At 40.6% G+C, this 15659-nt stretch overlaps 1 protein-coding gene across 1 annotated transcript in view; it reads right to left on the reverse strand.

Annotated features, from left to right (window-relative positions):
- Positions 1-15659, reverse strand: part of Topaz1 (testis and ovary specific PAZ domain containing 1) — a 67808-nt gene that overhangs the window by 38234 nt on the left and 13915 nt on the right. The window contains exon 6 of the mRNA XM_010624441.1: positions 220-284. Within this exon, the coding sequence (XP_010622743.1) occupies positions 220-284 (65 nt within the window). The remainder of the gene's footprint in view (positions 1-219; positions 285-15659) is intronic.

Genomic DNA, 15659 nt, shown 5'->3' on the forward strand with positions numbered 1-15659 from the left:
TATATATGTTTATATGTGGCTCAAAAATCTTACAGACAGCTGTAAAGTAGCCTACAATACCCTTTCTATATGGGACATCTGACATATTAATTATACTCCTGTATGGTTTGTGGTCAAAGAAGTTCAAGCATATCCAATAAAGAATGAAAGATACACTCAAAATACAAATTAGCTGAGCGACTATTATGAAATTATGTAACTGGATATTATGTTACAGACCTTTTGCAAACTTCATAAATATTTTCTTTGTCTTCTTTAACAGTCATCTTGTTTGAAACTCTACACTGTGAAGAAATTGCAGTTAGAGACACAGAAGTGAGTATCTCTGTATAAAGTATTGAAGTATAAGCCTTTTTTAGAAATGTATTAGATGGTAAATGAACAATTAGATTATGGTCAGCTGTGAAAACCATTCAACAATAAATAACTTAAAATGCTGAATATTGACTTACAAAATTTCCACTGCTAAAGAGAAAAACTAAGTAAATTAGTGCATTTTCCAGCTTTTGTTATCTTTTCACTGTATTAGCTACTATTTCAAATTATGGGCAGTCAATATTGTGTTTTTCAGGAAAGAAATCTCTGAATTGTTTTTATTTTAGGTGGTATTTATGAACTTTTCTAATGAACTATTTAAATGCATTTTAAACACAGCTGTATTTAAAAACATTTTAGAAGTAGCTTTTGGGCAATTATGTCCTTATAAGGATGTTATACATGATGAGGAATGGGAGTATTGCTTAGTAGCAGAGCATGTACTTAGCATGTGGGAGATCCTGGGTTCACTCCCTAGGGTGCATGCATGTGTGTATACACTCACACGCACCCCCAAAACAAATGAAGTTATATATGCTCAAATACTAAATTTTTGAAAACAAGCTTCAAGAAAATGAAGCCCTGCTGGGGATTTAGCTCAGTGGTGCTGCCGCCTGCCTTGCAAGCCCAAGGTCCTGAGTTCAATCCCTGGTAACAAAAAAAAAAAAAAAAAAAAAAAAAAAAAGAAGCAGCAGCAGCCCCAAATCACCTGTCACTGCAGCAGTCAGAGATAATCACTTCACATGTTTGTTTGTACACTGCCAGTCACTTAAAAAGTCCACAGCGGGGCAGGGGATGTAGCTCAGCACAGAGTGCTTAATACTGTATGTACCAGGCTCTGGGTTGAATCCTCAGTGCCAAAAAAAGAAAGTACACACTCATATTTTACAATCATGGTATCACACTGTATACTGTTAGGAAGCTTAGAAAACTTCAAAAATCAACTGAGAAACATGAAATATTAATATATGCAAAGGATCTAGGCTATAGCTCAGTGGTAGAGCATGTTCAGTATGCAAGAGCCTTGAATTCCATCCCCAGTACCCTCCTCCACACAAAGCAGCACCAAATGGCAATAATAAAGAAACGTGGGCTCCCCTTTTGTTTTTGCCAGCTCTTGCTTCTTGCTCAGACCCTGACAGTTAACCCCATCCAGGCATCTCACCGGGAAGCCCCCCAGTAGATAATGTTCTCGCTTCTTCACCACAATGTTCTCTCTACTGCTGTAGATAAGCCTACAGCACCCACCCAAAACCCCCTGGCCTCAGAAGAGAAAGGCAAACCTTAAAAAGAAAATCTAAATTGCATGCATTAGATAAAACACTAAAGGCTATAACTAACTCTCTGTCACCTTCCCCTTAATCCTTCCCCTCCCTGTGGAAACTGTTGTCTGCCCTGACAACTCTACTCCTAGAGATAATGGTTTTGCTACATCCTGTTTCTGTGGGAGGCTGTTTCTCCTCACCAGACCAAGGTCACCCAGATGTGTTAAGTCACAAGCTATCACTGCTTAAGTAACTGCTTTTGTTCTGCTTCATTGCTTCTGTGTAAAAGGAATAGCACAACCTCTGCTTGAAGCTCAGATGTGGGAGAGTCATCTCCTCTGGTCCCGCTAGCGTAATGAAGTTTTTTGGCTTCCTCCACCTTTTTGAGTGCTGCTTATTTCCTGCATTTCCAGTAAACCTAAAATTGCTGTAACAGCAAGGTAGACCATGTTCTTGGATAAAGGTAAAGATGTTATTTCTGTCCAAACTGATTTATATATTTAAGACACTATTTTACAATGTGATTTTTTAAGCACAATTGGAGTATATGAAAGAGAATCAAAATATTTTAGATTTATACATTTTAGTATCTTTTAACATAAGTCTTCATTTTTTTGGTACTGGGGATCAAACTCAGGTCCTTGTGTTTTTGAGGCAGGTTATATATATAAATATATATATATTTATATATTATAGAGAGTAGAGAAAGCCTAAACGTGACAGTAAAGGCAGCTAAAGGCCAAAATAGAGAAAAATGTTACACTGTTTCTACATTTTCTCCAAGATCAATTTTTTAGTTTGATAAAGAATTTAAACATAATCAATGACACCCCCAAAGGAAGAAAATTTTAATCCTGAAATAGAGAAGGGTTTTTCTAAATATGACTCATGACTCAGATATTAGAAAATGAATATATTGGACTAAAGAAACTATAAAAGCTTTGTGCAAGGTGAAAAGCTTCTAAACCATGTCAAGACAAATGAAAAACGGGAGAAAACAGGACAATATATATTTATGTTTGATTTAGGACAGATTCCTACAAAGAAGACTGAAATTTCCAGAAAGAAATAGGCAGAGGACATAAACAAGAAGTTTACAGAAAAAAAATGTAAATGGCTTTAAATATGCTAAAAGGTGCTTAACTAGACTCTGAAGAGACCTGTCAACTGCAGTCATTTGCAAAGATAAGCAGACAGACAACCCCCTCAAAGAAAAGAGTGGGCGAGTATATGGGAAGAAAATAGCAGTTTTACCAGTGTTGGAAACATAAACCCAAGCAATGTCTATATAGCCCAATTTGATAATTCTACTTCTAGGAATTAATCCAAAAATGCTTGCACATAGGCAAAATGCCTTATGCTCAAGGATGTATAATACAGCAATATTTAAATAAGTAAAAAAATAAAAGGAAACAAATGCCCATCAATAGTTGGCCTTGTTAAAATGTAAGGCAAGTCGTTAAGACATTAGTGGGCCTGAAAGACAAAAAGCGAAGGAGTCCAAAAAACAGTGTGCACTACCACTTAAGAAACAGACTTTGGTGTATAATACATTCACAATCACTTGTTAGGTCTCAGACCCAAAGCAATCCACAGTGACACATGGCACATGTTCCTCTGACACTTGGCCAACTGTCCAACTCCAAAACAAGGCACAAGTGTTCCCGGCTGCCACAGCCTCCAGCCCAAGGATATCAGGAAAGATGATGTCCTTTAAACACTTTCCTACCTTGAGGGGACCTGGTTTAGATTAAGAACTTATCTCTGTGAGTTTTTTATGTGAATAAAGCCCCTGAGGAAACACTAACCACCCAATAAGGATGGGAAGATGTTTTGCAACTCCTCAGTAACCTCTGAGTAAAATATTAATAAGCATCATAATCAGCATACTTCCATGAACCCCAGGAGATACTTCTGTGAGCATAAAAAGGCGTCCAGACTCGAACTTTGGCAGATACCTTTGTGACACTGCTTGCCTTCTGCTGGAAGGCATAACTCTCTGCATATGCCTTACAGTAAACTCTACCTAGACTCCTGCAGGGCCTATGAGTCATGACTGAACTTCTTCATCCAGGGCACAAAGAACCCAGGATGGAGGAAGGGAGGGGCTGGTTTCTCCTTGTGTCAGGACCCAGCGTCCTTACGACATACCCATATAGTAGATAATTATGCAAGTATAAAAACATGGCATTACCACATACACCAGAAGGACAAAAAACTCAATTATACATGTATTAGGTAAAAAAGAAAGCAAGATAAAAAAGCGTATGCTATCATTTATTAAATGATAAACTGAATCAAAATTCAAAATAGGTGAGATGTGTGAGAAATGGCAGAATATCTCCTATTGGGGTAATCTGAAGGAAAGTCTGCATATAAATCTAGACAGAGTCTGCATATAAATCTGAACAGAATATTTCAAAGCCTCTACTTGAAAAGCAGACAGAACCTAAATGTCTACATTCAAAGAGGGAATGGTTCTGAGCAACTCTTGCTGTTATGGCTTTATTCCCAAAGGAAAGCCCTAGTTGGAACCATGTGGACAAGCCAGAAGTTTGCCATATTAACATACAGGAAAACAGAGTTTGGGGCAAAGTCAGAAGCTGGAAAGAGGCTGGGGATCCTGGAGAAGCGACAATCTAAGAGACAAAGCCTCTAACCTTAATTATAAACTTGGCTCTAACCTTGCTAAATTACACTTATTTAAGGAAGACTTCACACAGCTCAGCTAAGGGTAGAAGAACTGATGGGTACAGTGGTGCACATTTGCGATCCTAGCACTTGGGAGGATGAGGCAGGAAGACTGTCATGCATTCGAGGCCAGTCTGAAGTAATAGTAGACCTTGTCTCAAAAACAAACAAAGAATCGAACAAAAATTTCAGCCACTTCCTACTTTAGGGGAGAAACTCGGAGGTTGGGTTCACCAAGTTAAAACCTAAGCATGCAACTACCATATCACCATATAGCTCAGCAATTACTGCCCACTTACCTCAGAGATACTGAAACTCAGGTACAAAAAAACACAGACATGCGGGCTGGGGATTTAACTCAGTGGTTCTGCCGCCTGCCTTGTAAACCAAGGCACCAAGTTCAATCCCCGGTACCAAAAAACAAAAACAAAAAACCCACACATGAATGTTTGTGGACCTCAGCCTGATTTGTGATTACCCCCAGCAGGACACACCCCAGCTGTCCTTCAGTGAATGCAGAGCTCCAACTGTGGTACAGCTATGGCCCTGAGCAGTACTAAGCAGTAAAATGAACTAGTTACACATATGACGACTCTGGCTGGAAAGACACTGAAGCAGTGATACACTGTGTGAAGCTATTTGTGTAATTCTTGGAACGACAGAATGAGAGGAAAGGAGGCCAGATGAGCGGCCGTCCGTGGTTAAGGTCGGGTCGTGGGAGCAGGTGGGGAGAAAGCAGGTGTAAAAGGGCTGCACGAGCGATCCTTCTGGTAACAGAAGTGTTCTGTTCCTTAACTGTACTGTTCTGGTTGTGCGACTACTACTGATTTGCAAACATGATCGGTGAGAGAAGCTACATAGGGTAGGTGAGTTTCTACGCATTTCTTAGCTGCATGTGAATCTATAGTTATCGCAAAAAAAGCAAGATACACCCTAAAGCAGTACTGATGGAAAACTTATAGCACTAAATGCTTCAATCACTATATAATGTTCCCAATAAATGGCCTTAGTTGTAACTTTAAGAAACTACCAAAAAAAGCAAATTAAATTAAAAAAACAAAAAAACAAAAACAAGGAGAAAATAAAACTCAGAGCAGAAATTAGGGACGTAGAAAACAAAAAAGCAAGAGAAAAACCAGGAAAACCAAAAGCTAGCTCTAGGTATGGCATATAGGTATGGCACATGGACTTCTTTTATAAATTAAAGTATTGTTTCAAAACAGCATCCTGTAACCAAGAGCAAACTGGATCTTTAAAAATCAAGACTATTTTCCAAATTTCCCACGCTGAGGGCTTAAACCGCTACCCCTACTCCCTCCTGTCAGTTCAGACGAATGGACAGAAAAACAAAGTCTGTCAGAAAACTAGCATAGCCATCTAAAAAACATATGCAGACATGGCCCAGGTCAGGGGTCTGTGTGCTGGCAGAAATGGCTGGGACACTGCCTCATCTGTGCTCCCTGTACTCCTGGGGAGCAATGGGCACTTGGGAGCTTCATGGCCAGTAACATCCATGTATGCCATGGATGGAAGGCTTCCTCTGTGCCACCAAGGCAGTGTTAGGGTCTGCAATCACACCTTGTGGCCCATGAAACCATCAAGATATTTACTGTCTGGGATGATCAAAGGAGATCTGCTGAGCCTTGCAGCAGAGTCAAGAGACTACAGTGTAACCCCAGACAAGAGCCTGGATATAAGCCTCAAGTGGCCTCATTTGTAAAAGGAAACCTCAGCACACATCTCATGCACAGTGAAGGATTAACCCAGGGTTTGCATTATTCATACCCTCATAGCAAAAATCTTGGCCTCTGACCTGCTCCTGGAGGTCATTCTAAGCCCTTGGGAGGTCTTGCCTAGTGATTTTTTAGGGGTCTAGGGTCATGCCAGACACCCTATGCCAATGGGGTTGGCCACTCAGTGAGACAGAATGAAGAGGTGAGCCCTGCCTTTGTGATGACTCCAACAGAAACTCCAATTCTGGGGCTCAGGTGGTTACAAGACATGTGGCCATACTCTGTTTCTGAGACAGGACACTGGACAGACTTCTGATGCCTGGCTGTCTCCTGGACCATGCCTCAAGTGTGTCCTCTCTTTGTTGACTTTAATCTGTAGTATTCTGCTGTAATCAACCATAACCATCAGTAAACAGCTTTGTTAACATGTGAGTTCTGGCAGTTCACTGAAACCTGAGGGTGGTCTTGGGGACCCCTAAACACCATCTTATTGTAGGGATGCAATACGCTAATCCATGCTCGGGCATTTAACAGTGGCTGGTGGCATGGTATAATAAAGCTCTATATAAGTTGATCATCATCAAACTATTAAACAAGCAGGCTGAGATTTTTATTCTTGTTACATGACACCTCTACCGCTTAAATTTTCATATTTTCAAATGAGGTTTATCTTCTTTAACTATTCAATTATTTGAGTATCACCAACTGCTCTAAGATCTGGAGATTCGGTAGTAATAGAATGGACCAAGTCTTTGTGTTTGTAGAGTTTCCTTCTAGCAGGAGGAGACAGAGAAACAAGGAGGTCATTCCTAATCTCAAGATCTGAAATCCAAAATCCTGAGAATTCAAAATTTTGAGTTTATTTGATGCACTCATAAAGTTGGGTGGAAAGTTAGTCATTAGCAGTTCAGAGACAGTGACTGGGGGCTACTTGAAGAGCAAAGATGTGATTTTTTTCCTGCACTTTCTTTATTTTTGGTACCAGAAATCAAGCCCAGGCCTTGAACTAAGCTACATCCCTGGCCCTCCTTCACTTTCTTAATCATTAGCTATAGATAGGATCTCCACAAGCTTGTGGATTCAAAGTTTAGCTCAAAGATGTAACATCCTCTAAGTGTACCAAGAGGTTCAGGGCAACACCACGTCCAGACCATGGCTGAGGGGCTGGAAAATCTCAAGGCCTCAAGCTAAATGGAGGCATCCACCTAAGGAGTAGGTCGACATGGCCCATTCTCCTCGTACAACGTAACAGTCAGGGATCACTACAGGGGTGAAAACAGGCAGAATCCTGGGCTCTTACCTGTTGCCCATTAAAAAAATCATTTGTGTTCTCTCTTGGGACAGCCAGAGACTTAGCCACTTTTGTGATAAACCTTAACTCTTTGCTTGGGCCTACAGATGCCCAATAGGTAATAACTAAAAGAACAAGGTTTGACTTTCATTTTATACCCTTTGTTGCCATAAAACAAAAAACTTGGATCAAATTCCTTCTCAGCTCTCTATATGGACTAATTAATCACTTAGGGACTGTCTGAAAAAAACAAGGTTGATCAGACCAGAATTTATATGATCTCACCCCTTCAAGACTGAAGACAGCTGGGTGATTTCCAGGGACTTTCAATTATGCTTGAGGAATCTCCAGCCACTCCTAAACCTGCGATCAGCTGGGACAAAACCATCTGCCAGCTGTACAGACTCCAGAGCTGCGACATCTAGACCGAGACAATGGTGAGCAGGCTCTCAGCCCACCAGCTGACCCTTGGAAGCTGTCTCTCAGTGGGCCAGTCTGAACCCTTGATTCAGAGTGTGCCTCCTCTAGCTATCTGAGTTGGAATCTCTTCCTATCTTTTAACCTTCCAAGCAGAACTCCAAGGGCAGGGATTTAGCGCAGTGGTTCTGCCCCCTGCCTTGCAAGTACAAGGACCTGAGTTCGAGCTCCAGTACCAAAACAAAAAACAGACAAAAAAACACCCAAGTAGAATGCCATAAATTTGTGCCTAAGTTTTGATTTCTATTTTTACTAAAAACAAGGATTTAAACTAGCCAGCAACACACCCATGATACTCATAATTTCAGATTTTTAAATTTATACCTATCTATGCAAACATTCCAATATTAAAAAACTCAGAAATCAGAAACACTTCTGGTTCTAAAGTATTCTGGATAAGGGATACACAGCCTGCTAGCTCATAACTGCAAGAAAGGGAGACATAACATTTTTGGAAAAGCTGGGTGTGGAGGTACATGCCTATAATCCCAGCACTCGGGAGGCTGAGGCAGGAGGATCGATGGTGAGTTCTAGACCAGCCTGGGTTACATAGTGAGTTCCAGGTCAGTCTCAACTACATAGTGAGACCCTGTCTCAAAAAAACAAAACAAAAAAATTTCGGCGGTGGGGGGGAGGGGAAAGAAATGCATCATAGGTTGGATGACCAGGGAAAACATCCCTGAGAACATGACATGTGAGAAAAGACACGAAGGCAATAAGAGAACCAGTATACTTTTTATTTTTCTCTAGTGAATTACATTCCAAGCCCTTCCTTTAAATTTTTTTACTTTTTCTTTTTTTTGGACAGGGTCTCACTGTGTAGCCCAGGATGGACTTGAACTTGCAGTGATTTTCCTGTTTCAGCAGTCCTACTACTGGGATTACAGGTATGCATTACCACACCTGATTAAAAACTTTTTTAATCAATCAATTTTTTGTTAAAGAAAAAAAAATTTTTAACTTTTGAGACAGGATCTGGCTGTCCCTAAATTGCCCAATCTGGGCTTGAGCCTGTGATTCACCTGCCTCAGCCTCCCAGAGAGCTGGGATTGAAAGCCTGTGCCACCACACCCAGCTCAGGATACTGGTCTAGATCTGCATAATGTTGATATGACAAAAAGTAGAGTTTTTAGACATCATGTGACAGAAGAGCAAGCAAGAGTTCCTTACAGTATAGATACAGAATAAGGAAAAAAAGAAAATTCAAGGTTTGAGCCTAAGCAATAAAAAATGATGGGGTTGCCATGAACAGAAAAGGAGCTTACAGAAGGAGGTGGTCTGCAGAAGGGGAGAGATTCAGTTTTTAAATGTGTTATGTTTAAATGCCTACCTGGATATCAAGGTAGAAAAAGCAAGGCAGCACTGCGTCTAGTAGAAAGGTCTGTAGTTCAGAGAAGGGATCTGGGCCACAGATACAAAGAGTTTTAGCACATAGGTACTACTGACACAGTGAAGTTTGACTAAGGAGACCACCAAGGGGCAAACCTGGATGGAAAAAAGGGCAGATTCACGGTTTGGTCTATGAGTCACTCCAGACATGTCTTGAAGCAGAGGGAGATCAGGACAAACCACAGAACTGGGAAGTGGCAGACAAAAGGCAGAAACTGAACCAGGCAAGTATGTTTTTTTCCTAGAAGCCAAATAAAAAATGTCTCAAGGACAGAGCAGTCAGCTATGCAAATACTGATGGCAGGTTGATGAGACTTAGGACAGATGTGTCCATCATGTCCAGCAATGAGGACATCTCTGAAGAGTAAGAGGACAGTTCTGGTGGAGACAAAGATGTGTGACAGTTGACAACCTCTGTCAAGTTTTCTTTTCAAGAGGGCCAAGGAGAAACTGGAGATAATGGGTTCAGACAAGCCTCTGGGAAAGTGGTGGCAGCAGAAAAGAACGCGCCACCAAAAAGTTCTTTTCATTTGTCTAACGATGGCAGAAAAGCATGCTCATCTGTCTGTGTGATTCAGTAGTGACTTCTGCGGCAGTAATTTAAGATGGAAGAGACGGAATTTAGCAGAGGGGGAAGAACTGTAATCAGCCAGTTCATCCATTATACCTGAAGAGAGCTGGGTTCTGGGGCAGATGAGGGGTGTCAAGTGTCCTGGTACAATCGACAGTGTACTTTTCCAATTGCTTCAATTTTCTTGGTGAAGTAGGAAATGAGGTTTTTATCTGTGAGGATGAATGAGGAGGAATCGAAGGTATAAGGGGAAAGAAGTGTAAGAACAGCTGTTTAGGAATCAATTAACTATGCAAAATATTCAATAAGCATACATGTTATCTGACAGAAAATTTGACTAAAAAACTTAATACCACAACTTTCTCCCACACCATGTGCCAATGGTGAGATTTAGTTCTAATTCCTCTCTTGTGCATCTGTGGTGGGATAACTGATGTGTACAGTCAGAGCCCTCGGGTGCCACAGTATTCAAAAATTTCAAAGAAGGTCAAATAATATGCAGTATTCAGTAGTTAAGGAGGTACGAAAATATGTAAGTCTTTCTAAATAAAATGGTGCATAAGTTTTCAATGAAACTTGGGATACTCAACACTACCTCCTGTGTCCCAGATGAGGGAAACATGTTCACACTGTGCTTGAGGAAGGGTTAGGGATGCAGCCGTGGCTATGATAGGGAAAACTTCAATAGCAAAAACTTAAGAAATGTCACAATGTAAGATAACTTCTGCCCTTCACTCTGTTTAGTTCAGAATTAACCTGCACCAGAGGCACTTAGTCTCCCACAAAAGTTTCCTAAGTGAAAAGAACCATTGTTAGCTTTGTTGACCAAACAAGCTCCCTTTTTGGCTAGAGTAGGTAACTGAAAAAATCATAAAGGTAACTTCCCTGACAAAGAACTGCATCTGGGTTGAAATTCCACTGCCCTGCTATTAGATTAATGTAACCAAGAATGAGATCAAGGCTGTAAAACCCTATAAAAGAAGGAGTTGTAACCCAATGGGGGGTCGATCAGGGCACCGCCATGAGGTGTCATCCATCCCCATCGATGGAGTAAATTTTTTTATTTTACTTCCATTCTGCTGCCTGTGTGTCACTTGCAAATTCCTTCTGTAACATTCGGTGCACTGGCCGGGAAGGAAAGGGCTAACTGACATGGCCCATGGTGGGCCTCGACCCGAGTCCTGCCAGAGGGAGCGGAATGGCCGTCTACCTCCTCCGAAGGGAAGAGGCGTGCCCCTGGGATTTCCTGGGTTCCCTTTCTAGGACTCAGAGGCCAGCTCCTGGCAGCGGATCACTGGAACCCGGAACAGAGACAGAAGGAAGGCGTATGAATGGAATTGTCTGTCTGAATAGTGAGATTCCCTGGGCAACCCCTAGTTTGTGTTGTGTTTGTTCTGCTTTTGTCTTAACAGAACATTTGGGCAGATTACAGATTGCGGGCCTGGTTACCCTCCCTTCTCTGCCATTCGTGAGGATTTACATCCTCAATTTGGGCAAAATATAGAGTGCAGGCCTAACCATCCTACGCTTTTTGCCATTTGTGAGGGTTTTGACTGCCCTCAATTTGTTACTGTGCTTTGATGTGTGCTTTGTGAGGGGCCCCAGGGAGGGGATGTGTTAACTTGTGTGATCGTGTGTGAAAAAGATTCGGTTAGGAGCGTGAATGAACAAGCTAAGAAAGCCGAAAGCCACAGGTAGCCTCATCTGTGCACCAAGACAGAGGGAGGGGATGCTTGTGCTTAAAGAGCCCTCCCCGAGTTGCAGAGCTTGTGTGTGGGCTGTTCCCGTGAGTCTGTGGCCAGCATCTAATATGAGCAAAACGGAACACTAACGCAACAGTGTTCCTTCAGCTTGGATGGGCCTTAAACTGGGACTGAGAGGCCCGACGGCCAGGGCTGGGGAATGTGAGCGATACCCACCCTTTGTCTTGTGACACAGGGCAGGGGAATATCTACAGATCATGGGAAATGCAAATACTAAACCAACTGTTCTTGAGTATATGATTCACAATTTTGATAAAGGCTTTGTGGGGGACTATGAGGTAAAATTAAGACCAAAAGATGCTCAGAAATTGTGAGTTGCTGTGGCCTTAGCTAAGCCAGACTTGGCACCAGAAAGAAAACTCTAGACAGAAGAAAAGTTATCACCCTTTGTTTTTACCTGAGACTTTGAGATAAGTTGGAGCCTTGTGTGCTTTAGGAGCTGCTCAAGCTTCTGCTCCGAAGCCATCAGCTACTAGAACTATTTAGTTTTGGTCTTAGAACAACTGCTTGCCAAATCTGCCCTCCCCCCAACTTGCCTCTCTCAGAAAATGTGACATTGTTGCAGGCAAATCCTAGTGTTTACCCTTTGGAGGAGGTCCAGCTGCCCCTCCCCCCAGGTGCTAAGATCACAGGTGTGGAGGAGGTGGGGGCAAAACAGAATTGTTTAGCTTTACTAAATGAGAGAGAGAGAGAGAGAGAGAGAGACAGAGACAGAGACAGAGAGACAGAGACAGATAGAGAGACAGACAGAGAGAGAGAGAAACTGCAATTGTGTTTTACCAGACATCAAGAGATTTTTACAGAAAAAATCAAGTTAGAAATTTTAACTATTTGATAAATGTATGTTTCAACTTCAACTGAGTTTACTTGGTGTGCTTAAAACACTTCTTGTGCATTGCAAATTCTTGAATTGTGATTATAGGGTCAACTTGCTCTTTTCTGTACTTTGTTGATTAAAAACTCAAGGTTAATACTGTTCTATAGGGAGCCAGTCAAATTTTAAGACATAACAATCTGAGAACAGAAAAAAAAAAGGGGACACTTTAAGATTTTAACAACTGAAATTTGTTATAGAAGGTTAATAGTAAATGAGACAAAGGAAAATATTAGGAAAGCTATGGGTAAGAGAGATATACTCTTGATATGAAAGGATTTTGTATGTTTGTCTTGTTAGAAAGATATAAAGAAAGATGTACAAGACCAGAAGGCCTAAGTATGTAAAGAAGGTATGTGGAAATGATTTAACAAAATATGTATGTTTGCTTGTTGGTTTCAAGTTTGTTACAAAAGGTTTACTTTTATAGTCATAAAGAGCTTTCATTCCTTTTGATTCTAATTCTACAAGAGATTTCTGTTAATTGATCTGCAAAAGTTTTGACTAGTCTTAACTAAAAGAGATTTTTGGGCTGGGGATTCAGCTCAGTGATTCTGCCACCTGCCTTGCAAGAGCAAGGACCCAAGTTCAATCCCTAGTACCAAACACAAAAAATAAATAAATAAGAGAGATTTTATAATTCAATTGGACAAATACATTTGAGGGTATTATAGTTTCATAAACTGTCTTACATGTTTGTCTGTGTCTGTCCAACTGTTTGAAAAGTGTCCAATTATATTTTGATTGAAATGACATCAAGGATACTACTAATTCGTTAATTTCTATAACCTGGCTTTATAAGTTAAAACTTTGTCAAGATAATTAAATATAAACTCTTAGGTCTAGATAGACTCCTGCTAAGAGTAAAAAGGACAGCTGCTCAGAAAAATTTATTCTGGCCTTTATTCACTAATGGGATCCCCAACAGTTTTCATAGCCTATGGGAAGATACACTCCCAACAAACATCACTAAATATATTGTTATAAGATGTTTACATTGGTTATCATCAAAGGGTTGGATTCTAAATATGTTATTATGATATGTTTATAATAGTCATTTTCAAAATATGACACGTTTTCTGTGGAAAAAGTTATTAAGGGGTTTTATTAAAAAATGCTTTTGATACCAAATTAAAGGGCATGAAGTTTCACACATAAAATTATGATTAGTATTGTTAATTTTCTGATGTACTATATGAATAGAGACTTCACAGGGTAGCAAACTATTAATGCTGCTTCAAGAGGCAGAATATAAAGTTTCATAGGAAAGGCTCAAATTTGCATACAGCCAGTCAGATATCTAGGATTCGAAGTTTCCAAAGAAATATGCTGCTTGGGAGATAAAAGGACTTGAAAGCAGATGAGAGAATTTTTGGGGTAAAAGGTTTTTGTAGGATCTGGATCCCAGGGTTTGCAGACATAGCCAGACCTCTATATGTATGAGTTTTTAAAGGGCCTAGAAGGACAGTAATTATTATAGGGTAAAGAGCAAGAGTCAGCATTTAAAAAGCTAAAACTAACTCTCTCTGCTGCCCCCTGTATTGGGGATCCTAAATGTGATCCAGCCTTTTACTTTGTACATGACTGAAAGAAATCCTACTGCTTAAAAAAAAAAAAGAAAAAGAAATCATACTGCTTTAGGGGTGCTCACTCAAGGAGTAGGCCCATGGAATCAGCCAGTGGCATATTTATCTTAGAATTTGGATCCAACTGCAAAGGGATAGCCCCCTTGTTTATGAGCCCTGGCAGCTGCAGTTATGCTAATTAAGGAAGCTGACATGGGAACACTGGGAAAAAATAGATTGCTCAGTTTCCCCATGCCTTTTAGAACTGTTGAATAACAGGACATTGATGGCTCTCAAATAACAGAGTCGCGTAATATCAGGCCCTCATCTGTGAGAATCCCCGCCTATATTTTATTCCGGTTAAAACCTTAAACCCTGCTACTTTTTGCCCTCAGAACCTGGCCCCCTGACCGCAGTGGCCTCAGGGTCACTGATGAGTTGTTCTCTAGTCATCCAGATCTGCAGAAAGACCCACTGCCTGATGCTGATTTCATTCTGTTCAAGGATGGGAGCAGCTTCATGGAAAATGGGGTATACTATGCTGGTTATGCAGAGACGACTCAAGATGAAGTTGTCCAAGCAGGACCCCTCCCCACTGGATGGTCAGCTCAGTGAGCAGAGCTATGGGCACTCATACAGGCTTTCCAATGGACAAAAGAAAAAGGGTAAGTGTTTATACAGATTCCTGTTTGCCGCTTTGTATATCTATGGCACAGTCTATGAATGTGTGGTCTTCTCACAGCAGAGGGCAAACTTATTAAAAATAAACAGGATATAATATAGTGTGAGGCAATGTGGAGATCTGACAAAGCAATAATTCATTGCTCTGAACACCAAGAAGGAAAAGATGCAATAGCAAATGGCAATGGTAAGCTAGACATATAAGCCAAAAGGATAACTGAATAGAAACTTTAGATGATTATACCCACCCCCTGTAAAGGTTATAAATATGTGTTGGTATGGGTTTGTACTTTTTCTGGATGGCCTGAGGTCTTCCCTATGGAAACAGAGGGCTTCAGAGGTATACATGATTGTTTTTTTGTTTTGTTTTGTTTTGTTTTTTGGAGACAGGGTCTCACTATGTAGTTGAGATTGACCTGGAACTCACAATGTAGCCCAGGCTGGACTTGAACTCCCAGCGATCCTCCTGCCTCAGCCTCCTGAGTGCTGGGATTATAGGCATGCTCCACCACGCCTGGCTTATACAAGATTTTATTAAAAAAAAATTCCAAGGTTTGGTCTGCCTCTCTCCATAGGCAGAAACAATGGGCCAGCATTTGTAAAAGAGGTTGTACAAGATCTAGCTAAACTGTTATAGTGCTTATTGACCTCAGAGTTCTGGTAAGGTTGAAAAAAAATGATGAATCATACCGTTAATGGAGTATTAATTAAATATTGTCAGATAACACCAGATTATGGGTTGATCTGCTCCCTTTGGCCTTAAGATAAAAGATACCCCAAGTCATACTGAGTTCTCCCTATATGAGGTCTCGTTGAAAAGGCCACCCTATGCCAGGTACCACAACAGCAACAGAACTTTGCTGTTTTCTGGATATTATTCTTTTCTTTTCTTTTCTTTTTTTTTTTTAATGCAATGTGCTGAATATATATAACTCTGTTCAGATGACTGCAGAACCTGGAAAAGCTGTTGCTGCTATTGATGCATAACATACTGCTATTATTAGTCTTTTTATATAAATATAAATATATATACACACACACACA

Source organism: Fukomys damarensis, unplaced genomic scaffold, assembly GCF_012274545.1.
Source record: "Fukomys damarensis isolate Sample0158 unplaced genomic scaffold, DMR_v1.0_HiC HiC_scaffold_12, whole genome shotgun sequence".
Taxonomy (NCBI): Eukaryota; Metazoa; Chordata; class Mammalia; order Rodentia; family Bathyergidae; genus Fukomys; species Fukomys damarensis.